General features: G+C 44.4%; 1 protein-coding gene across 1 annotated transcript; it reads right to left on the bottom strand.

Annotated features, from left to right (window-relative positions):
• Positions 1-331: 331 nt before the first annotated feature.
• ANXA4 (annexin A4) lies at positions 332-25,272 on the bottom strand. Its single transcript, XM_026657699.2, has 13 exons — positions 25,188-25,272; positions 17,124-17,180; positions 15,121-15,208; positions 13,793-13,887; positions 10,557-10,670; positions 8,584-8,674; positions 6,085-6,164; positions 4,728-4,784; positions 4,307-4,400; positions 2,972-3,067; positions 2,036-2,094; positions 1,578-1,700; positions 332-449 (listed from the first exon to the last, which is right to left on the bottom strand). Exons 2-13 carry the CDS (start codon positions 17,130-17,132, stop codon positions 390-392), a joined length of 966 nt encoding a protein of 321 aa, XP_026513484.1. The 5' UTR covers positions 17,133-17,180; positions 25,188-25,272; the 3' UTR covers positions 332-389.

Genomic DNA, 25,272 nt, shown 5'->3' on the forward strand with positions numbered 1-25,272 from the left:
AGCACTGGCCAGCGAGCCATTTGTATGGTAAAGCCAGAGGGCATGTGTGAACCTGCTGTAGTGATAAGGCTGAGTGGTTTCTTCTTACTGAGCAGCGGATTGTTGTAGTGCTTGGACTTCCTGCCAACAACCCTCCTCTGAAGAAGGGAACATAAAGACAACGGAACACAGAGGCAAAAGTGACTTGTCCAAGGCCAGAGAGAGGGTCCAGTTTTGCACCTGGCCAAGTCAATGGGAGCAAATAAAAGCATATCATAAGAGGCAATTGGCATCGACTAGCCTAAGTCAATTCTAATAGCACTATCTAAAGGTATTTGGAAAAAAAAAACAAAAAAAAAAAAACTCGTGATCTATTTCTCCTCTTCCCCCGACAATGAGTTGTACATGGTTTAGTCTTCACCACCACAGAGCACAAGTAGGACTTTCTTATAGTCTCCTGAAGTGTCTCCCTGAAAGAAAGAAAGAAAGAAAAAAAGAGTGAGAGAGACATGATTAGACGTGCAACAAGCGTCCCCAGAAAAGGCTGTACAGGATCATTTATACCAGTTTGAGATGATTGTAGTTGTCCCCATGTGATTTTGTATTTCTCTGCCAACTTAATGTTTGATAACATTTAAGGAGCACCTTTCATCCCAGAGTACCTGACACACATTGATCATGTATAAGGACACATTGCCCACCACTAAAATGCAGTGAGGTGGAATGCAGGAGCTATTACCGTGTGTGACAACATCCCACAACCATTTTAAGTTAATATTTTATCCAATTGAAAATGCAAAGTTGATTAAAACAAATCAAGCAATAAGGATCAATCGAATGAGAAACCACTACAGTATTAAAATATGAAATCCAACTACAGGAGTTTTGAGATTATAAAAAAAAAAAAAAAAACCACACCTGCCCATTAACCCTTTGAGGAATCCAAACCAATGTTTCTAAGACTCCCAGTTTATAGTTATAGAAGGTCGACAAATAAGCGTCCTCTGTCCACAAGACATTAAGCTATGCTTCAGATCCAACTCAGAGGGTGAGGGCAGAAATCTCACTTGGATAGCCAGTACAAAGGGGCTGGATGGTATTATCTTAGTATTCATCAACAGACCAGGCAGACTGACATTACTGGAAAACAGTTAAACAATCCTAACACCAAAATTTGTAAGGGCAATGCAAGTCAGGATTAGAGCTGGATCAAAATTTAAAATATAAGGCAAAAACAGTTTTAAAGTTTAAATTTTGTGAGGTTTGAGATGGACCCAATTTTTCAATCCTTTTTGGAAGTTTTCTGAATTTCTTTTCTGATTTTTCCACTTATTGTGTATTTCCCCTCTTTCCTTCTCCCTGGTCATTTTCAAAAATATTTTGATTTTTTTTTTGAATGCCTGGTGAAAAAACAAAAATATACATCAAGAATGGACAATTTCATACACTTAGTCATCCTCCCACCTCCCCCAAAAAGCTGTTCAAGAATAGCAGCTTCTTGTTTGAAAAATGTGGACCAGTCACTGGTCAGAATAGAGGGGCAAAGTGGCTGGTGCTGTGTGCAGCAAGACCATGGTTTCTAGGAAAGGAAAGCTTACCTGGATGAAGGAGTAGAGAGATTTCCCGTACATCGTCTTGAATTCATGCCTGATATCCAACATGTCAATTTCACACCGCGACACCATCACTCGAATGAGTGTATCATCATCCGTCCCTAAACCCTAAAGAAAAAAGCAACCCTTGTACAAATATTGTGCATTATGGGTAAATCATTGTTAATGGTCAAGGTTTCATCCATACTTTCTGGGTGAAAAATTAGCCCAAAGCATTTTGCATTGAGTGTGACAGAGTTCCCTATTTTCAGCATATAATGGGGCAATGCCAATTTTGTCCCTTAGCAAAGGAGGAGAGGAGATCCATGATGATTATGAACCGCTTGGGTTGCTGCCCTCTCTCCTCTCCCCCTGCAGTATTAAATCCAGCTGCTATTTATTTTAGCATGCCTCTATATTTAATTGGGGGGGGGGGGAACCACATACACACAAAAGCTATTTACCTTCATGGAACCGTATAATCTTTCAGCAAAGTATGCATGCTTATTCCTTATGCATTTTACTGTGAAGAGAAAAGAACAAGGGAGATTTTCCAAATCTTTCAGTTTCAAGGCTGCAGTTACTGCTTAAACCTCCCATCTGTATGGGAGGTTAGTGGCGGATGCAGAGGTCTGTCTGCAGATCCATTTGCAGAATCAGGGCCAAAATGTGCACATCCCTGACTATTAGTCCAAGAAGCTCCAAGGTATGGATTTAGAGGCCACTGGACAAGCTGATAAATACAGCAAGGTCAATGCAAAAAGAACGAGCCCCTTCAAATAAACCTGAAGTCTTGTCCATCACAGTTCAGCCACTTGTTTAAAGTTTGCAATGCTCTTTGAGAAGTGTCAGCACCCTTAGCACCTGGTGGCAAAGGTAAACAATGAGAGTGGAAGCAGTGGAACTTTTGCCGTCTTGTTCACAGCCACTTGCCGTATTTGCAAGGCGTAAGACAGCGTGACCTGTGCCAAGAACGGAGACAGTTACTGGCCATCAACAAAGCGTGTCCCCTGCACGTTGCTCTGTGAAGACAGTGGGCAAGAGACACAGCACGGCTAAAGATGGATGTCTCGCTATGCCAAGGTGAAGCAAGCTTAATACTTTAGCTAAAACGCTAATGTCTCCTGCAATGGAGAAAGTGATTTTAACTTGAGGGCCACACACTTCGTTGCTTTGAAAAGCAAAGCACTTTGCACACATCACAGGCTCCTTGCATTTCATCCCTGTCCACTCTCCCATCCTCCTCTATTTCAGGGACTACCTATGGATTTGAAAGTTAACCAAGCTTCAACTCCATGGCTTCTGTGCTCGAGGCTGACAGAAGCGATCCTTTCCCATTCTACACCCCGACAGTCTGTTGTGTAACTTAACAACCCTAAATTTAAAACCGGAATACTCACCCACAGCTAATAAGGCATCTTCGAGGTCCCCCGACATCTCAGATTTAATGCTTTCTGTAATGTCCTTCTTAGCAATCCTTCTGTATTCATCAAAGACTAGAAAAGGACACACACTAATGAAAAGTCATCGAGCAAGATTTGTTGGTGCTGTCTACAAAGACTTAACCATCAAGGACCAGTTTGCCAGGTCAAGCAATTGAGTACTTTGTATGCACATTTTGCCTTTCTTTTTTAAATGGTAGACAACTGCAGTTGTCCTGGAAACCATTCAGTTTATCTTCATTTTAACGATCAGTTTTCTAATTGGTCAGTCAACAACTGCTGGTAACAGGGTCATGAATTATTACTTAATGGGGTCAAGTTGAGTTGCTTAACTTTCCCACTTGGTTCAACATTTTGCCACAAGGGAAGCTTTGCCATTTCGCCAGTAGTATTTGCAACCAGCCAGCTCTGCAAGAGCCACTAACAAGATCACTGGTTTCAGAGTGGTAGCCGTGTTAGTCTGTATCAGCAAAAAGAACAAGGAGTCCTTGTGGCACCTTAGAGACTAACAAATTTATTTGAGCATAAGCTTTCGTGGGCTAAAACCCACTTCATTGGATGCATGCACCAGAAAATACAGTAGGAAGATATATATACACACACACACAGAACAGAAAAAATGGGTGTTGCCATACCAACTATAATGACACTAATCAATTAAGGTGGGCTATTATCAGCAGGAGAAAAAAAAAAAAAAACCAACCACACAACTTGTAGTGATAATCAGGATGGCCCATTTCCAACCATTGACAAGAAGGTGTGAGTAACAGTAGGGGAAAAATTAGCCTGGGGAAATAGTTTTTACTTTGTCTAATGACCCATCCATGCAATGAAGTGGGTTTTAGCCCACGAAAGCTTATGCCAAAATAAATTTGTTAGTCTCTAAGATGCCACAAGTACTCCTCGTTTTAACAAGATCACTACAGACCATGCTTTGAGAACTTCTGATCCAGCAGAATGGTGCCTGTCTTTCTTCCTTGTAGGAGGAATGTTGGCAAGAAACTTGCTTCTAAATTCCTATCCTTGGTAACTGTCGCCAAAGTCCCAGTTTACTACCTCTGGTATAAAGACTGGAGTATAGGTGATCCATACAAGTTAGTTCTGGTCTCTCTCGAGTTCCTTTTAGGCTCACAAGAATAGGTTCCTATATTAAAATACTCTGAAGTAGATACATAGGACCAGACTCGGCCTGTGCCTTTGAGAAGGGTCCCTTTCTATTTGCCAAGAGATGTACCTAAAAAAGGTGCTTTAAAAAAAAAAAAAAAGTATGTAGAAAATTGCTGAGACTTTTACCCTTTAATAAGTGATATCTGTTTCTTGAACAGAGGATAGTCAGGAATTGTCCCTCATTTGTTCCCCATTTCTTCTCCCCGGCTTCATACAAGCACTAGAAAGAATCAAGCATATGAAATAAGGGTTAGCCCAAAAGCTCAAGTAAAGCAAGAGAGCTTGGGTCTTCCAAAAAGATCATTATCCCATTTTACACATGGGGAAACTGAGGTGCAGAGACTTGTCCAAAGTCATCCAGGAGCAGAGTCAGGACTAGAACCCAGATCTTCTGGGTCCCAGTCCAGTCCACTACAAAGATGCCAGCTAAATGGTTGAGGACTTTCACTGTCCTGTCACTTCCAACAATGGATGGAAGGACCGGAGGTTCAGCAAACATCCACAATGGTGGGGCAGATTTTTCTTAAAGATACAAAGAGCTACAGACCTGGGCATCTTGCTGAGCAAGGCCTTCATCCACATAGTTTCCCTGGTCCCTGTTTCCCTGCAGAAACACAAGAGGGCTGTGTTAAATTCAGCCTTTCGGAGGGGCAAATAGAAAGAGTCCAGCAAGCTTGCTGTTTGAAACAAGTTACCAAGCATATATAACAGGGGTCGGCAACCTTCCAGAAGTGGTGTGCCGAGTCTTCATTTATTCACTGTAATTTAAGGTTTCGCGTGCCAGTAATACATTTTAACGTTTTTAGAAGGTCTCTTTCTATAAGTCTATAATATAGAACTAAACTATTGTCGTATGTAAAGTAAATAAAGATTTTAAAATGTTTAAGAAACTTCATTTAAAATTAAATTAAAATGCAGAGCTCCCCAGACTGGTGGCCAGGACCCGGGCAGTGTGAGTGCCACTGAAAATCAGCTCGTGTGCTGCCTTCGGCACGCGTGCCATAGGTTGCCTACCCCTGACATATAATGAGTATCTATTGAGAAAGCAGCTGCAATTATGCAACAGAGTGTTGCAAGAGGGGTGATGGAGAAAGCTCTGAAATATTATTTAAGGGCCTGATTTTATTTATTTTTAAGAGGTGCTGAGGACTCAACTCCATCTGATGTCAGTGGGAGCCATGGGCCCTAAGAAAGCACATGGTGTTAACAACAAACACCCTCTAATTCCTGCCCCACCCCGGCCCACCCCCTGAGCAGCCTGCCCTTCGGGTCAAACCAATATGATACAGATACCAGCTGAAATGCAAGGGGGCATGGAGGGAGTCCTGCAGGAGATCAGCAGGGGAAGGCTGTGCAGTAGGAGCAGGGGAAGGATGCCTAGGAAGGGGATAAAAAGAGCAACTTGCAAAGCAGAGAGCAGGAGAAGGAACCAGATGAGAGGGAGGATTAGTACTAGTATTTAATACAACTCTGTCTGATCTCTTTTACAGTAGTGTAACTCCACTGACTTCCATTGTGCTACCCCTGACCTATGTCAGTGTAAGAGAGATGAGAATCAGGCATTCATGGTACTGAGTATAGAGAGACCTCATCACTAAAACAAGGTGCTGTACTGCTTTAGTGAAGACGCTACTACGCTGACAGGAGAGCTTCTCCCGTCGCCGTAATTAATCTACCTCCGCAAGAGGCAGTAGCTATGTCGACAGGTGAAACCCCCTCTCACCCACGTTCAACATAACACTGTCTACACTGGGGGTTAGGTTGGTATAACTGTCACTCAGGGGTGTGATTTTTCAACGTGAGCAATGTAGTTAGATAGCTGTCCATTTCTTGTGGAGACCTGCCCTTAGGGGATTTGTTCAACAGCAACAAGAACCAGATTGTTTTTCTTAACCTGGACTTACTGTAGCTAGAGACACCAGCACGCGGCGGAACATGGAAGATGTATCTGAGACAATGTCCTTTTCAAGGGTAGTTCCATATTCTAGCAAGAGAGCACAGACATATGTGGATACTTGCTTTTAACAGAGAGAAAGTTCAGCACCTAAACACTGTTCATCTTAGAGAAGTCTTCTACATGTCAAGCCGTGACCTAGGTGTCTGGAGTATGCATCTGTCCCTCAATTTCTGAACCTGCCTTCCTAGGAATTGCCACATTGACCCTGGATCTTATTCTTCTCTCCCTTTGCACCAGTGTAAGTGACTTCAGTGGAGTTGCTCTGGATTTAGGCCAGTGTATGTGAAATTAATCAACTGAGTTACACAGTTGTAAGGGAGGAGAAGCCAATCTGGATCATTCTCTCTAAAATAAATCTGAGCCTGTTCCACACACCAAGTTGCACTGGTTTAACTAAAGGCGTTTTGTTAATCTGGTGCAAACCTCTGTATGGAGACACTTATCACTTGAACCCTGGATTATAGTTGGTTAGCTACGTAGTGAGGCAGAGTGGCCTCCCTCCGAGCCTGAAACGGAGGGACCACTACAAGCCACCATCTGTAAATATATAGACAAGCTGAAAAAGGAGACAAACTAGTTTAAAACTTCTGTCTATACAGGGATTTGAACCAGTTTAAGTCTATTTTTAAAAGCAGTTTTGACCATTATTATTTGTATTATTGCCACACCTAGAGCCCTAGTGACAGACCAGGATCCCAGTACAACTTCTGAGTGAAATCCTGACTCTTGATGTCAGTGGGAGTTGAGCCATTGACTTCAGTGTTGCCAGAATTTCACCCTCTCTGTGTTTAGAGAAGGCTTAAGTCTCTGTCCACTGAGCATAAATTATGCAGGCACACTAGGTCACGATCAAGTGAAAGGCAGACAGAAAGAAGGTATCGCAACACCCAGTCTCTTGCTCTCACTACGATGCTTCTTAGTTTCACAAGATGTCTTTCTGATTGTTCAGTTATTGTTTGGTTGAACTGCTAGCAGCGAGAGCTATTGGAGAAATCCTGTGGGGTGGGTAAGATACCATTCATAGGATAGTTTTTAAAGCCCGAGTGGGTTGTTTTTAAATCTTTAGAGAGAGGTGTGTGTGTGTGTGTGTGTGTGTGTGTGTGTGTGTGTGTGTGTGTGTGTGTGTGAGCGAGAGAGAGCACACTTTCACAAATATCTTCTACCTCTAGATCAACATAAGTAGTGCATACAGTATTTAACCATTAATAATAAAATCTGGTGAAAACACATTTGCTGGCTGGGACATTTAAATGTTTTTGGGGTCAAGAGGAGGTGGGAATTTCTCAGCCTTAGGAAAGTGATTTAAGCCTTGGTTCAGGAAAGGATCCCTAAACACATATTTAGCTTTAAGTATGTTGTCACAGTTCAGGGCAACCGCACCCGTGTTCCCCCTCCATGTTCAGCAAAGGCACCAACTCTAGGCTCCCCAGTCATCACCTCTCTAGTGCCGAGATGCATGTCTCTCTCCCGCCTGATAGGGATTTTTCCAGGCTGCACAGCTCCCTGGCTACGCTGCGAGTTCCCCAGCAAGCCAGACTCCCTGAACAGACCTGCATTTGTACTTTGCTTTCTCCCCAAAGGCTATGAACTGTGGCAATTGCCCACAGTTATAAGTTACCACACAGCTTTTCCTAAGCAAGCACATTTATTCTTAAGGTGAAAGCATTAAAGACAGTAAGAGTTCCTCTGCACATGCTAAAAATCTTACCAGGTCACCCATCAGTCATATGGGGCCTCAGTAGGCCAAATTCCTTCCAAGTTCCAATCCTTCCTAGGAAAGATTGGGGCCACCCTTAGATAGAAAGTCCTGTCCATTTGCTGGATCAGAAACAAAGTTGTGAGCAGGGGCGTGCACAAGGGGGGGGGGCAAACAGGGACATGGACCCCCCCTCCCAATGATCGTCAGGGGCACAGAACTCCTCCAGCCCTGGGGCCACAGTTGTATGGAAAGCAAGCTCCTTCCGGACCCAAAGGGGTCAAAGTTAAATTTCTGCACACGCCCCTGGTCGTGAGTGAGTTTAAACGCACGTTATTTATCCAAAAGTCCTTTCTTTGTCTGTTGGTCTCTGGAGAATCCAGTTCGATGCAGTATATGCAAGCATCTCCAGGTTGTGGTACCTCTCTGGAGGGGTTATAACCCAAGTGAATTTACCTCCCACTGTTAGTTCCAGGAAGACGGAGGTCATCCTCGCCCATGGAATTGCATACAATCCCTGGCCCACAATGATACATAAACTTAATACAGTGAGATCTCCCAAAGATATTACAGGACATTGCCATATCTATTACACATGTGCTTAATCAGTGGAACTTAAGCACATGCCAAAGTGCTTTCCTGGATCTGGGACACAGTTGGGACCTCATGCAAGCTTCCCCACTTGTTCTCCCAGTACAGGTTACTCTCAATGCACTAACATCATAGCATCTCATAATTTATACTACTTACGACGATGGTAGGTCTCATTAATGCGCTGGATTTCTTCACTGGAACGAGAAGCCAGAATTTCGATCAGGCAGCCCTCGTCTGTCCCTGCACCCTAAACGCGGAACAGAGAATCAGGATGAAAGCTGCTTCCAATCTACCAGCAAACAGAGGCACCTTGATGGCAACAAAGGACTGAGAATCAACTCTCTTGAGTAATAGTCCAGGATCTGATGAGCACTCCCCCCTGTCTGGGTAAGTCACTTCGTTTCTCTGCCTCCGTTTCACCACTTGTTAAATGGGGATACATTACGGACTTCATGCAATGAGGTGATATTTGTTTGTAGAGCTGGGCGTCTCATGAAAGATTTTGAGATTTAATTTTTTTTTTTTAAAGTCCCATTATGCAACAGGATGAAACTGAGACCATTTGAGAGTTTTTACAAAGAAGCAGAGAGGCACAGATACTCCACTCACCCCAAAACAGACAGGGGGTAAAGGCACTCACTTTTGAAATCGGAGACCCAAATTCAAATCCCTGTTATGTATAATTCGGGCCAGAAACATCAATCTGGGTCTCTCACATCTTAGGTTATCGATTAGTTTTCTCACCAGACATTCCATCCTGGACCCAAGAAACCTTTTCATCCAAGCAGACCCTTCCCACAAAAAATATTTGGTTTGGACAAGTCTGCATTTTCCAACAAAAAAAGTGTTGTTAAAAAGCTCCCGACCAGCTTTAGATGTTTGTACAGTGCTTTGAAAATGCAGAAAGTTATACAAATGCTAGGCTATTGAAGGCCAAAAGTATAACTGGGTTAAAAAAAGAACTAGATAAATTTCTGGAGGAAAGGTCCATCAGTGGCTATTAGCCAAGATGGTCAGGGATGACCATACTCCGGGCATCCCTAGACTCCTGGCTGCCAGAAGCTGGGACTGGACAACAGGGGATGTATCACTTGAAATTGCCCTGTTCGGTTCATTCCCTATGAAGCATCTTTCATCAGCTGCTGTCATTAGGCAGTTTACTAGGCTAGACGGACCACTGATCTGACTCAGTGTGGCCATTCTTAGTGCATAGAACGTGTACCTCTTTCAGTGTCGAGCCCAAATTTGCAAATGGGTAGCAGCATAAAGGACGTATGAACAGCCCTTAATGTGAAAGTAATTCAAATTGCAACTTTTAACAATCTAGCTGTCTTATACCCAACACATCACCATGTTCATTTTCTTATCGCACAATAGAACAAAATGGAAGAACATAGTTCAGAAAGTGTTTGAAGATTTAATGCACACGTTCTATTCAGCAAAAATAACGAGGAGTATTTGTGGCACCTTAGAGACTAACAAATTTATTTGGGCATAAGCTTTCAGGGGCTAAAACCCTGAATAAAGACTGGGAGTGGATGGGTCATTACACAAACTAAAAAACTATTTCACCATGCTAATTCCCCCCCCCTACTGTTACTCACACCTTCTTGTCAACTGTTTGAAATGAGCCATCCTGATTACCACTACAAAAGTGATTTTTCCTCCTGCTGATAGCCCACTTTAATTGATTTGTCTTGTTAGAGTTGGTAAGGCAACCCCCTTCTTTTCATGTTCTCTCTGTGTGTGTGTGTGTATATATATATATATATATATATATCTTCCTACTGTATTTTCCACTTCATGCATCTGATGAAGTGGGTTTTAGCCCACGAAAGCTTATCCCCAAATAAATTTGTTAGTCTCTAATGTGCCACAAGTACTCCTGTTCTTTTTGCTGATACAGACTAACACGGCTACCACTCTGAAACGTTCTATTCAGGTTCTTATACAACCCTCATTAGCTTAGTAGCAGAGAGCACCTTCCAGAATTGTGTTAAGTGACATGACTAGCACCCTGTCGCACATTCTTTCTTTCTCCCTCGGGAGAAGTTGCGTGGGGAATGTTTAATTCATGCCACATATTGAACACACTGGTGTTTTGGTAACGTCAGTGAATATTTACCAACCTTTATGGCCCTCTTCAGTTCCTGCACATCGTACAGTGTGATGGAAGTCATCAATCCAATTATCACCTTCTCAAAATTCCCACTCAGCTCAGACTTCAAATCGCCAATCAAATCCTAGAAAACCAGGGAAGGTGATAAATAGTCATGAGAACAAAAAGCCCCACTCCTCTAGGTAGGTGCTGGAACTAGGAGTGCTGGGCATCCTGCCGCTTCCCTTGGCTTGAAGTGGTTTCCATCATATACAGGGTTTACAGTTTGATTCAATGGCTTTCAGCACCCCCGCTATACAAATTGTTCCGGCACCCCTGCTACTCTATACAAAACTCCTGGCTGAATTCCAGCACTGGTAATTTCAGTACATCCTATCTAACTCCTGCTCTGCAGTCAGCTAGTCCAGTGGTTAGGGCACTAGCCTAGGACTTGGGAGACCAGGTTCAATCCCTTGCTCCACCACAGACTGCATCCTCTTGGGCAAGTGGCTTAGATCTACACCTGAAGTATAGGTTGAACCTAGCTATGTCGCTCAGGAGTGTGAAAATTTCACACCCCTGAGAGATGTAGTGAAGCTGACCTAAACCTAGTGGTGTCTCCACCTGGCTAACGGAAGAATTTTTCCTTGACCTAGCTACTGCCTCTCACAGGGGTAAGTTAAAAAAACCCTTTCGTCGCTGTAGCAAGTGCCTACGCTACAGGGCTAGAGGGCACAGCTGCAGTACCATAGCATCTGTAGTGTAGACAAGGCCTCAGTCTCTCTGGGTTCAGTTCCCCAACTGTAAATCAGGGATCATAGCACTGCCCTGCCTCCTCGGGGCATTGTGGGAATAAACACACTAACGATTGTGAAGCGCTTTGATCTCTACTGATGAATAACCCTACGCGAGAGATTGTTTTGGGAATGATAAGGATACACCTGAGAGGCTATTTTTCACATCTTCTCCCAACATCATCCATGCCTGATTTTAGCAGCTTCGCCATTCACTTGTTAATGAGGGTGTTTAACATTTCTGTCTAAAGCCATTTTCGCTCCAAGTTTTGCTCTTAATCATTGTGGGGATCGGCAAAGGAGAACGTGGGCAGCAACTCAGGGCTAGTTCACACTAGAAAGATGTGCCACTTTATCTATGCCAGTCAGGGCCGGCTCCAGACACCAGCGAACGAAGCAGGCGGCACGTACGGGTCTTCAGCGGCAATTCAGTGGCGGGTCGCTCAGTCCCTCTCTGAGTGAAGGACCCGCCGCCGAATTGCCGCTGAGGAATGAAGCGGCACATTTGAGCTGCCACCGAAGTGCCGCTGATCATGGCTTTTTTTTTTTTCCCTTCGCCGCTTGGGGCAGCAAAAAAGCCTGAGCCAGCCCTGATGCCAGTATAGTTAGTGGTACAACCCGCCCCCACCTCCCACTGGGGATGCAGGTAGACCAGTATAAAGGTGCTTAGTCTGGTATAGCTGTTTCTGGTTCAGTAAGCAAAGGTTACCTTTATACTGTAAGCTCTTTGGGGCATCTTTTTATTGTGTTTGTACAGCACCTAGCACAATGGGCTCATGGTCCATGATTGAGGCTCCTAAGACTACAATAATACACATTAATAATAATACTGGTATAACTGAGTCCACACTACTGCATACACTGGTATAACTATCAATAAAAGATACATTTCTAAAGGACATAAGGTGTACCCATATAACTCTTCTAGTGTGGACCAGGCCTTAGAATAATATCTTTGTTGGCATTGTAAGGCCGATCATTTTTGAAGCCCTCCCAAGAGACTTTACTTCTTGGTGCCTCCTTTTAATCCATCTAAACGGAATACACGAAACTTACCGGGGTATGACGAGGACTGATTCATTAATGGGTTTTTAAAAGGCTTTGGGATCCTCAGATGAAAGGCACCATAAAAAGCAGGAAGAATTTAAACAAACACAAACAAAAAACCCCCAACCAACACAAAAACACGCCTTTAAGCAGATCACTGCAATGTGACCCTTATTTGGAAACTAGGCTAGTTTTCTTAATGCTTGTCACACTCTTTGAAGCCTGTGAATCAGACTGTTGCTGTACTTATGAACAATCTTGTAGGTATGGTAGCCTTAAAGTAAACTAGTAAAGTAGATTACATCGCAGTTAGCACTAAATCCTTGAAAAGCATGGTTGATTTGCTTGTTAATGGATGGAGCATGAGGGGTAGGGCATAGTGGGGTGAATTACCAGGTGTGCAAGTGACTATTAAAGTGGGTCAGTAGTTCACACTGCCATGAGTTTTATTAGCAGTGGCCTCCAGTGAACAGATCTGTTTCCCTGTAACCACTTTCTTTACAGGCACAGAAGAGCCTGCTCAACAAACAAGCAGCATGTGCTCAGAATGTTTACACAAGATAAAAGGTAAGGCTTTAATATCAGGTTAAGCAAGTTAAACTGATTCATCCATTAACCCCTTGGTGTCAGGGGAGCTGGACATTCAGCAGCCCTTCTCACCATGGGCATAGGCCAGAGGGTCAGAGGATCCACGAAATTGGAGTGCTCAGCTTGAGATCCAGAGCTTGCCGGGCATCCAGATACCAGCAGCTCACCTTGACTTCAGTTTTGGGGGAGTTAGTACTCAGCACCTCTGAAAAAACTGAACTCCAATGTCAAAAAACCTCCAAACCCCTGAAAATTAGTGGAGACTTGATGATTTGGGCTTTAAGGTCTGATCCAAAGCCCATTAAACTCAACAAGTGTCTTTCCATAGACTTCAGTGGTCAATGGGCAAGGCATCGAATGCCTAAACAGAAGTTATATGGCAGAAGAGTCCATAAGCAGGGGCGGAACAGTCATAACTTAGTCATTCTCACTGAGCAGCTGGGTACAACTTGGATGGTCACCGTAGGATTGTTAGGTACCAGTTGTGCCAAGTGTCACAGGAAAAGTCACTTGCAATATAATCTCGGGTATGATTCATTACATCGGTGCCATGTGGTATTAAGGATCATCCACTAGATAGCATAAAGGCAAGCATGTAGATAGATTGCTTGACCACATTTCTGCTACATTTTGGTGGATAATCTTAACGGGTACCTTACAATTTTCTTTGGACAAGCAACTGCACTGAAGTGAACGGAGATTGCAGTGAGCTTTGTGCTAAGGCCAGCAAAAGTTGTGTCTTGCCTCTCCACAACTGAATGAGGCATTAATTTTCCAGACAAGTCATGTAGTCCAGGAATTGTCTAGATCATAATCATCAAATTCAGAGGCTACCTACCCTGCCAATAGTGGATTTATAGGCGATTAAAATTTCCTGACGTTGGAATATGCTCCTCTTGGCCACGATATCGATGATGGCATCTTCATCTGTACCTGGGGGAGACACCGGAAAGCCAGCCAGATATTTATAATATTAACAAAGTATTAATTTTGAAGCAGGCAACTCAGCTGACTTGCCAGGTGTGACACAAACCATTTTTATTCCTTCTAAAATCTGATTTTCTACGGCACTAGAGAACCAGCACTAGACCACATGTGTTGGGCTACCATCTTGGCCGACATATCGGGGATTGAACCGGGGAACCTCCAAAGGAAAGCATATGGTGCTAGCTTTCTTTAAAGAGACAGGGTTTCCTTGGTGGGGCTGTAACTGACCCTCATCCTCTGGGGATCGGGTATGGAGGGCACCCTATAACTTTCACTTGTCAGTGGGTTGCACACTCAGAAGCTCTTTAGCATCCCCTTGTTAGGAATGCATTTTACTTGGGCTGTCAGTCTGACCTCATAAGCCCGGCCATCAGTTGGATGGAGACCTCCAAGAAAACAGATGTGGGCACTGACAGTTTACAAGCGAGCCCTCTTCCCACAGAGGCAGTCCTGACATAGTACCCTAATAGGGTGTTGGGAGCACCCTATTCCAGGAGAGACAAATCATAGACTGATTAAAGACAGTCTTGCGGTTAAAGCCAGGGCTTGGAGCTGAGTTCAGTTCCCAGCTGTGCCACAGATTTCCTGGGTGACCTTGGAAGGAATCCCTGCATCCCTTTCTGTGCCTTAGTTCCCCCATCTGGAGAGTGGAGATAATGATGCTTCCTTACTTTTCAGGAGTGCTGTGGGGATAGATTTATTATCCATGTGTGAATGAGCAGCTGAGATATTATAGTGATAGACAGGTAGGCTTCAGCTGCTCTCCATGATCAAACATCCAGAAAACAAAAACTCCACCTGCTTCCTGTAGGGTTGGAGGCAGTGCTGTCCTTTCCCAATCTGGGGATGACATTCTGCCCCTTTAAATTCCCTCTGCTCAGATAGTGTTAAATTGAAATTCCTTCCATTTGGATAATGTTCTTTATTTGTGCCAAAGCTGCCTTGTAGTGTTATATACTGCATAACAGCTGCCCTGTTCCACCCCAGAAGCGGCTGCATTTCATGACTGGATGAGGTGATCCCCACCTCCTGTTTGTAGAGAGCTCGGGGGAAGGGGGGCCAGGAGTCAGTAGAGAAACACAAGTTACCAAACTTTTGCTCTAGTGAGCTGTACGACATGCAGGATGCTGGCACTCTGAGGCGAGAGGGTTAGAGGCATAAAAATAAATACAAGCTCACCAAGCCCCTTCATGGCCTTCCTTAACTTCTGTGCATCTTCCTCAGCCCTGAAGCCCAAGGCCGCCTTGATTGTGCCCCGGTTTCCAGCCTAAATATACAGAACATCAATTGTTAAAGACAGAACCAGAGAAGAACACATGAAAAATCCCAGTTATATACAGATTCTCCTGGGAGGAGACCAGTTAGAAAACTGAGGAGGGGGTTTGTGTTTAGATAAAGTGAGAGTCTATTTAGCCGTACAGCAGGTTACATAAGAATGGCCAGACTGAGTCAGATCAATGGTCCATCTAGCCCAGTAATCTGTCTTGTGACAGTGGTGAATGACAGATGCTTCAGAAGGAATGAACAGAACAGGGCAATTATCAAGTGATCTATCGCCTGTCATCCAGTCCCACCTTTCGACAAACAGAGGCTAGGGACACCCAGAGCATGGGGTTGCATCCCTGACCATCTCTGGCTAACACCCATGAATGGACCTATCCTCAATGAACTTACCTAATTCTTTTTTGAATCCAGTTATACTTTTGGCCTTCGCAACATCCCTTAGCAAGGAGTTCCACAGGTTGACTGTGCATTGCGTGAAGAAACACGTGTGTATCAGTTTTAAACCTGCTGCCTATTAATTTCATTGGGTGACCCCTGGTTCTTGAGTTATGTGAATGCGTAAATAACACTTCCCTATTCACTTTCTCTATACCATTCTTTATTTTATAGACCTCTATCATCCCCCATCAGTCATCTGTTTTCCAAGCCCAACTGTCCCAGTCTTTTTACTCTCTCCTCATATGGAAGCTGTTCCATCCCCCTGATCATTTTTGTTGCCCTTCTCTGTACCTTTTCCAATTCTAATGCATCTTTTTAGAGATGAGGCAACAAGAACTGTACGCAGTATTCAAGGTGTGGGCCCATCATAGGTTTATATAGCAGCACTATGATATTTTCTGTCTTATTATCTATCCCTCCCCTAATGGGTCCTAACATTGTTAGCTTTTTTGACTGCAGAGACAAGCTTCCATTCTGCCCTAAGCCGTCGCCTCCCCCTGCAAGAGAGACACTCCTGGGGGGGGGGGGGGGGGGGGGAGGGGGTTCTTTCAATTGAGGATTAAGCCACATTGGCATGGGAAACCCCTGGCTGCTGCCTGCACTGTACTTGTGCTGCAATTCAATAAAGGACTCCATTCTCCTGGGCCTGCCAATCTGGCGCCTTTGTTAAACCCAGTTGTGGCATCTCCCTTTAGTATCAATAGTTATCCAGATCATCATGAAAGAATCAATTCCCTATAAGGCTCCTACATGGCACTTTTACAACGGTGGGCAAATACCATCCTTTCCTTTTTTCACATGGAGAAACAGAGGCTCCAAGAGGTGTGACTTGATCATGTCAGAGAGATTAGAACCCGGATCTTGACACCCAATCCAGGGCCAGATCCACTGACTCACGCTGCTTGCTTCTGTTCCCACTGAACAATGAGAGTCTTTCCATTAACTTCAATGCTCAATGCATAAGGCCATTAGGCCCCCATCCTGAAAGGTATTTAGGCACCTCACTCACACTGAAATAAATGGGAATAGGTGCCTAAATACCTTTGAGGATCTGGGCCTTAATGCCTAAACAGGAGCTATCTGGCAGGAGAAGCTTAGGCATTTTCCACGAATAGCTGGATACAACTTGGATGGGAACTGTAGAATTCTGAGGAACCTGTTGTGCTTACTGTCATAGGACTAAGCGACCTCTTGACGTCTTTTCCAGCCGATAGCAAAGCTCATTGATTTTGGTGCAAGACCTGGCCGTTAGTAGATATATAGATTACTGAAGTTAATCCACATTCTAGTATGAGGAAGTAGGCAGCAATGAGTCCTTCCCACTGTGTCAGGCAGTGCTAGCCTCTTCTTGCTACATCATTTATCTAAGTAAATATAATTGCACTGATCAGATAAATGTAGTCAATGCAGGGACTGAGTCTACCTAGCACTGCCTGGTACCTGTAAGCAAACACACTCACCTTTGCCATAGTATTCAGTTAATATTTTAATGTCAAGGTACCCAAACAGATGATTATCTGCAATAAAAAAAGAGGGAGTGTTGATAAAAAGGGAGCATCCTAGAAAATAATTGACAGAATTCACCCTCTCTGCTTCTATCCAAAGGTCACTTAAATCACTGGGGCTAGTTCTTCTTGACACTGTAAAGAAATAACATAACTGCTTCATTCTTCGAGGCAAAAGGCAGTAACTGTCCACCAACATTCTTGATACAGTGGGTTACATTCACCTTTGAGATAACTACTTACATCCGAGTTGTACTGAACAACCAACTATTATTAACAGTCAAAAGCAGATTAAGAATTACAGCGATACTTACCACATTTGGATATTTATAGATATCCATGACTTCAAATATCAGATTGAACCACTCTAAACATATGCTGGTTTCTGATAAGTATAAAGGGTGGGATTGCCAGAGAAACATGAAATTTCATCTGGGAGTCGGGTGCTTAACTGCGTTAGGTTTCTTTGACAATCCTACCTTTTGATGCCTTCAATTTACAGTACAACCTCTTTCCTTCACCCTAACGAGCTCTTTTGGACAAGGATTGCCTTTGTAGTTCTGGATTTGTACAGCACCGAACACGATGGAGTCCTGATCCATGACTAGGGCCGATAAGTATTATTGCAATACAAATAATAACGAACACATCATTTCATAGAATCATAGAAGATTAGGGTTGGAAAGAGAACTCAGGAGGTCATCTCATCCAACCCCCAGCTCAAAGCAGGACCAACACCAACTAAATCATCCCAGCCAGGGCATTGTCAAGCTGGGCCTTAAAAACCTCTAAGGATGGAGAGTCCACCTCCTCTCTAGGTAACCCATTACAGTGCTTCATCACCCTCCTGGTGAAATAGTGTTTTCTAATATCCATCCTAGACCTCCCCCACTGCAACTTGAGACCATTGCTCCTTGTTCTGTTATCTGCCAGCCACCACTGAGAACAGCTGAGCTCCATCCTCTTTGGAACCCCTCTTCAGGTAGTTGAAGGCTGCTATCAAATCCCCCCTCACTCTTCTCTTCTGCAGACTAAACAAGCCCAGTTCCCTCAGCCTCTCCTCGTAAGTCATGTGCCCTAGTCCCCTGATCATTTTCGTTGCCCCCTTCTGGACTCTCTCCAATTTGTCCACATCCTTTCTGTAGTGGGAGGCCCAAAACTGGACGCAATACTCCAGATGTGGGCTCACCGGTGCCGAATAGAGGGGAATAATCACTTCCCTCGATCTGCTGGCAATGCTGCTACAAATGCAGCCCAATATGCCGTTAGCCTTCTTGGCAACAAGGGCACACTGCTGACTCATATCCAGCTTCTCATTCACTGTAATCCCCAGGTCCTTTTATGCAGAACTGCTGCTTAGCCATTCAATTTTAATTTCAACCAGTTGACATTTTTTAATTTTTACAAAATAAAATTAAAGTTGAGAAACAAAGTAGTTTCAAACCAAAAAGACTGAAGTATTTCATTTCAAAAAGTGTCAAAACAAAACATTTGATTGAGGGGAGGGACAGAGGGAGCAAACCAGCAATTCAGCAGAATCTACACAAATCTGCAAAATGTTTTGGGTGTCAGCGAATCTGAAAATTTTTGCCAAAAAGAATTTCAGCTGGAAATTTTTGCTCAGTTTTAACTAAATTATCCAGAGATCTGGGAAAAATTCTAATTTAGGATTCAGATATTTAGGTATAGGATTTACCCTTCTGGTTTTAATTACCATCTCCTTTAAAAGGCCCAGTGTTCTACACACTTTGTCTGCGTATTTGCAGTTAGAATATATAATTCCATGAAAACCCACAGCTGGAACTTGCTTTTAAAGCTCTGAAGGTTCCATAGACAGTTTATTTGCCATTTCTCAGAGCCCAGTTTTTATGCACATATTTATTTCTGTTTTAATTAAGGAAGCCTAAAAACTATAATTGAACATAATCAAAAGCTATAAAGAGCCTTTCCCATGCTCACTTATTCCAGCTGATGGGGCAGGGAAAAGGAAAAGAGTCACAATTTGGCCCATGCATTTTAAACAAGAATTCACATCTTGTCAATGTCAAGAGCTACTATTTTTATGGTGAACAGCACTTTGAGTTCAATGGAGCTACTGCAGAGGCAGCAGAATTATCCCCCGGAGTCATTTCATGTGACTGTTACAAACCTAGGAGTGCTGTGGGATTATGCTGTTTCAGCAATTTTGATTCAGCTGTGATTTTTGTTGGTGTTTGTGAGAAGTAAGGAGGCCCCATGTGCCGGATTATTAAGAAACACTAGATTACAAGGAGGAAAGACTAGGAGTTGAGACATAAGAACCCATATCCTCAGCTGATGGCAGCTCCATTAAAGTCAATGCAGCTAAGCTAGCTGATTTACCCCAGTGGAGGATCTGGCCCATGTAAAGCTAGCTGAATGTTCTCTTTCTTCTTAGGTTCCATAGTTATTGCAGACATATACAATATTGACCATGACAGCTTGAAGGAAGAGTTAACCATGATGATTAGGCTTTAACTGGAGTATTGCGTCCAGTTCTGGGCACCACATTTCAGGAAAGCTGTGGACAAACTGGGGAAAGTCCATAGGACAGCACCAAAATTGATTAAAGGTCAGGAAAACATGACCTATGAGGAAAGATTGAAAAAACTGGGTTTATTTAGTCTGCAGAAGGTAAGACTTGGGGGTGGTTATGATAACAGTTTTCAGGTACGTAAAAAATTGTTACAAGGAGGAGGGTGAAAAATTGTTCTCCTGAACCTGTGAGGATAGAACAAGAAGCAATGGGCTTAAATTGCAGCATGGGAGATTTTGGTTAGGAAGTTTTTTCTAATGTCTGTCAGGGTAGTTAAGCATTGGAACAAATTGCCCAGGGACGTTGTAGAATCTCCATTATTAGAGGTTTTTAAGAACAGGTTAGATAAACACTTGTCCAGAATAGTCTAGTTATTATGTAGTCCTGCCTTGAGTGCAGGGGATTGGACTAGGTGACCTACTGAAGTCCCTTCCAGTCCTACACTTCTAGGATTCTGTGTTGTGACATTCTCCATTTCCCTCATTCTAGACCTTCCATTCAGACAAGCTTGGCATTCCCATGTTTATTAGTGTAAGTTATCTATTATTGCACCCATGTATGATTGTGTCACTCAGTTTATCAAGAGCTGGGGAGGTTACAATATTAAAGCCACATCCTTTTAAAAAAATCTCCCATTTTGTCTTTCTACATGGACCCGAAACCCAGAAAGGTGTCCCTGCACAATGACAAGTTGAGAGATCAATATTTTCGGCCTCAGTTTTCCCCAGAGTGTCCACTTACTTTGGGGGTCTCAGCTTCTGGCTACTCCAATTGAGACAACTTCTCTCAAGGCCTGATTTGAAAGGTGCTGAACACCCATATCTCCAATTAATTTCAATGAGAGGCAAGGGTGCCCAGCAGCTCTGAAAATTAGGCAACAAGTAGTGCCCCAGTTTGGGCACTCAGGAAAAAAAACAAACCCCAAAACAGCAGACACTTGGAAATGCAGGCCAGCCATAGCATACCACCTGTTGCAAAACCCTTGTTCCAGTTGGAGAATCAGTTACGGTAGTTAGCTGAGCAAAGCTGTGCAGACAACATCTCACTTCGGGTGGGAGCAGAGTTGCCTACAGCATCTTTGTAATGGCTCTTTTGGCATAGTGGAACTACACATGAAGTTACTGTGGAAGAGAGACAAGGTGGGTGTGGTAATACCTTTTATTGGACCAACTTCTGTGGAAAGACGTGCTGACAGATGAACATGAGAAGTAACTGCAAGAGTTTTATGTTCTCACTTAGCTGCATTGTTAAATGAATCATTTATGCTGCATCCAGCAAAGTGCTAGGCCCCCAAAAAAAGACAGCTCTGAAGAGCTTAGGAGAAGATGGGACAAAGGTAACAGAAGGAAGGTCATGCTGCATTCAGGTACGCTAGGTACAATTTTCCACAGCGCCTGAGTGACTTCGGGTATGTCTGCACTGCAAAAAAATAAAAAACCCCAGGAGTGAGCCTCAGAGCCTGGGTTAACTGACTTGGGCTCCTGCTACAGGGCTAAAAACAGCAGTGAGATGTTCTCACTCGGGCTGGAGCCTGGGCTCGGAGACCCACACACCTCGCAGGGTTTCAGACTTGGGCTCCAACCTGAGCAGGGACGTCTATGCTGTTATTTTTATTCCCATAGCACAAGCCTGAGTCAGCTGACCCAGGCTCTGAGATTTGCTGTCGTGAGATTAAAAAAAAATTTTTTTTTTTTTTTTTTTGCAGTGTACATGACCATTTAGGCTCCTAAGTGCTATTTTCAAAAGTGACATGGACACTGAGTCCAATCAACTTTCAACGTAACGCATTCACTGCATTGAAAGGCCATGGGAGTCAGGGCCCTAAGTGACCAAGTCACTTTTGAAAATGGGACTTGGGAGCCTATGGACAATAGCAGAGGAGGAGATGGGCTGGACTGATGATCATGCAGGACAAAAGAAAAAACTTTCAGAGATTTTTGAATGAGGTGGAAAATAGATGAATGAAACCCATGACAGAAGAGAATTAATTTATCCACAGTTTCCAGAATTAAAAAAGCCTATCTCCAAGTCCTATTGATTAAATGCACATAGAGCACCCACTCAAGAAGTTACAAGTGCCACGGACTTCACCTTATACTCTGAGGGCTTGTCTACACTGGCACTTTACAGCGCTGCAACTTTCTCACTCGGGGTGTGAAAAACACCCCCTGAGTGCTGGAGGTTTCAGTGCTGTAAAGTGCCAGTGTAGACAGTGCACCAGTGCTGGTAGCTACACACCTCGTGGAGATGGTTTTTTTAAGAGCACTGGGAGAGCTCTCTCCCAGCGCTGTGCCGTGGCAGTGCTTGAACGTTGCCAGTGAAGACATGCCCTTAGTAATCTGGAGACTGATTCTCCATTGACTTGCACCTTGTGTAGGTAATTTATATTGGTACAAAGCGGGTGTAGACTGCTACCATTGATTTGGTAACACTCACACCCACTTTGCACTGGTGGATGTGACTACACAAAGTGCAAAGCAGTGGAGAGTCAAGCCCGTAATGTCCTTTTCACTGTCTGACCACATTGATCTATTTTTCATTGCGCAAGTGGAGAGGAATCAGTGGAGTCAGTTTCACTTTGGCTAAGTGTCCCTGGGCTGCAAATGTTTCAGGGAGGAAGCGTCGATTTTTGTTTTAAGTTAACATTTCTGTGCATTTTAAAAGTAAATTGAGGGAAATTTTCAATTGGTATGGGGTTTTGCAAGACTAAAAATCCAAATGTAGAGCCTGATTTGAGTTGCTTTCATCCCTTTTAGCAAGACATTTATTAAAAAACAACTTTGAAGTTCCACAGAGGTTTTTCCGCCTCCACTGTACTGCTCAAGTTGTTTGTATCCAGAAGTAGGAGTAACACAGATGCTTGTGTTCAAATTGACTAGAGGAAATAAAGGCAGAATTTTTCTTATATAAACAAAGAGACGGAGGGGAAGACAGCCTAAAAATAAATGACAATCCCGCCCCCCCCGCCCCCCCGAAGAACACAAGGCAGAGACATCCCCACAAGATCTAGGGCAACTGCTCCTGACAGCTCCCACTGAAGTTTAGTATGCATTTTTGAAACCTTCAGAGACACGGCCTAGAATCTAACTTGGTCTGTAACAGGTTGCTAGAGTCCCTTCAGAATGATTTTTAATTCTGTCTGAAATGATCCAGAGTCAGGCCTGAAGCAAATAAAAATTAGAGGCCAAATCCTGCTGACTTTGGGCCTGATTCACCATTTCCATCTGTGAAAAATGGGTATAAAATGCTACCAAATCAAAATGGAAGTACGGTCCATCCATTCTGTACCGGTGTAATTGAAACCACACGGTGTAGATCATTGGTGATTCAGGCCCTGTATTCAGTCAAAGTTCCCACTGAACTTCTGTCCTGTTGAACTTAATGGAACCAGTTCTCCTCTCACTTTCACTCCTGATTTACATCAGTGTCTTGATCAAAGCTAACCGCTTAAATAGATATGAGAGAAGAACCAGCCCCAATGGAAAATTTGTCTGAAAAACAATAGTAGGATTTGGTGCATGGTAAATAAAGCAGAAAATCCAACAGAACACTTTTGTGATAGCTCCTCCCACCAAACACAGACGTTTTGCTGTTCAGCCTGAATATTTAAGATTCCGCTTTCACTATCCCACCCAAAAGATAATCAGGAACGCCATAATCGTTTCATCGCCAAAGGCAACGTTGGCAGCTCTACGAGAGCCCTAAGCCCGATCCTGTAAAATGCTTTCGTCCCTGCTTAACGCTCTACTATCATGAGCAGTCCCACTGAAGTCAAAGTGACTATTGGCTTCAGTGTTTGCAGGATTGGGGCCCTAGTGAGCCGAACCCCTGAACTTGCAATGCCAGCGTAGCCCCACTTAACATGCATGCAAGAGTCCACGCTAGCAGATCCAGCTACAGGATTAGCATATAGAATTTTAAGGGGAAGTGGCTGTAGGTTGCGTGTTTCAGATCTCTGACTTTATAATGAATCAGGCACCCAGGCCTAGCTATACACACACTTACCAGCTCCTCTGCACAGTGAAATTGACCAGAATAGCTACCCTGCTGTTCTATTCCAGGCAAGGGGGGTGAGGCAATATCTTTTATTGGATCAACTTCTGTTCCTGCAAGAGACAAGCTTTGGAGCCAGACAAAGCTCTCCTTCAGACGCTCATTCCAGAATAAGAGTGGGTCCACACAGGCAGTTATTCTGGAATAGCTATTGTACTTTAAATTCATGCCCAGTCTTATTCTGGAATAACTTCTCCATATAGACAAGCCCTTTTAAAGGGGAAAGTACACATCGAAACTTAGAAACCTGCATTTTACTCCTATAACTGGATTTTGCTGAATGTGTAAATCAATGAATTAGAGCAGGAACTGTGTTTGCCCTTTCCACGGCATTGTTAGGGCTTAGCCTACGGTTTGTAATGGAAACACTGAAAGTCTCAGGGAGCAGCTACCTGGGAAGAGCAGATGCAGGATTTGCTTGACAGCTTAAGAACAGCCATACTGGGTCAGACCAAAGGTCCATCCCCTGTCTACCAACAGTGGCCAATGCCAGGTGCCCCAGAAGGAGTGAACCTAACAGGTAATGCTTCTTGTCTGCCATATCCACCTCCTCAAACAGACCCTCCAAACCAGCTCTGCCACCATTAACTGCTTCCTATGCAATGGGCCAGTCCCCTCTCAGTTCAGATGGGGTCATTCTGGGATGATTTCATTACCTCCAGTGGGGTGATGCCACAGTCACACTGGTGTAAGCAAGAGCAGAATCTGGCCCCCAGCTCCCCTTTCCTTCCCAGAGCTGACACCTTCCAGCCCCTCCTCACACACACAACTCACTAGAAGCAGCAGCGGGTGCCCTACCTGGAGGCTGACTCCTTCCTTCTCCCCACCCATCTCCACTCCCCACCGCCTGCCTAGCCAAACGCAAGCTGCCACCCCGCAGCCCAGGCGGGCTGGGCCATTCCCGGGACAGCAGCTGCGAGCGGGGGGGTGGGGGTGAAGCAAACTTCTCACCATCCTCCAGCAGGATGGGGGTGGAGGGTGTCTCTGAGTCAGGTTCCTCTTTCCCACGCGTCAGGGCCCTTGCCCCTGCCTGGCCAGAGGAGGGGGGGAGAACACCCAGGCCCCGAGCCCCCTTTGGGCTAGCAGAGCGCTTCGGGCTGTGCGCCCCTGCCCACCCGTGCGCTCCTGGGCCAGGCTGTGCGCTCCCCTCCAAGTGCTTGTTACAGGGGGAAGGGGCCCGAGTGCGCTCCCACCCCGAAGCCCCCTGTGACGCAGGATCGGGGTCCCCAAGCCTCCAGCGCTGCGAGGAGAGGGACTGGGAGCCGCCCTGGCTGCGCTGCCGCGTTTGGAAAGCGGAGTTCCCCATTGCGCGCTGGGGAGCCCGGGCGCCGCCAGCCGCAGCAGGGGGAGAGACGGGTCCCTATCCCCCAGCAAGCCTGCGGGGAGCTCTGCCTGGAAAACCGGCCACTCACCCGCTGCTCCAGAGACCCTGGCCTCCGCTGCTCTCGAGTGTGGCGGGGAAGCTAATCACGAACCTTGCTGGGCTTGACACATAAG

The sequence above is a fragment of the Terrapene carolina genome, unplaced genomic scaffold (assembly GCF_002925995.2).
Source record: "Terrapene carolina triunguis isolate 2854851 unplaced genomic scaffold, T_m_triunguis-2.0 Scaffold53, whole genome shotgun sequence".
In the NCBI taxonomy this organism is placed as follows: Eukaryota; Metazoa; Chordata; order Testudines; family Emydidae; genus Terrapene; species Terrapene triunguis.

Bases quoted from the DNA above. Each gene is read 5' to 3' on its own strand.
- ANXA4 (XM_026657699.2), bottom strand. The intron at 6,165-8,583 runs GTAAGTAGTATA...CTCTCTTGCTAG, and splicing joins TAATGAGACCTACCATCGTC to AATATGGAACTACCCTTGAA. The intron at 450-1,577 runs GTAAGCTTTCCT...TCTTTCTTTCAG, and splicing joins CTCTCTACTCCTTCATCCAG to GGAGACACTTCAGGAGACTA.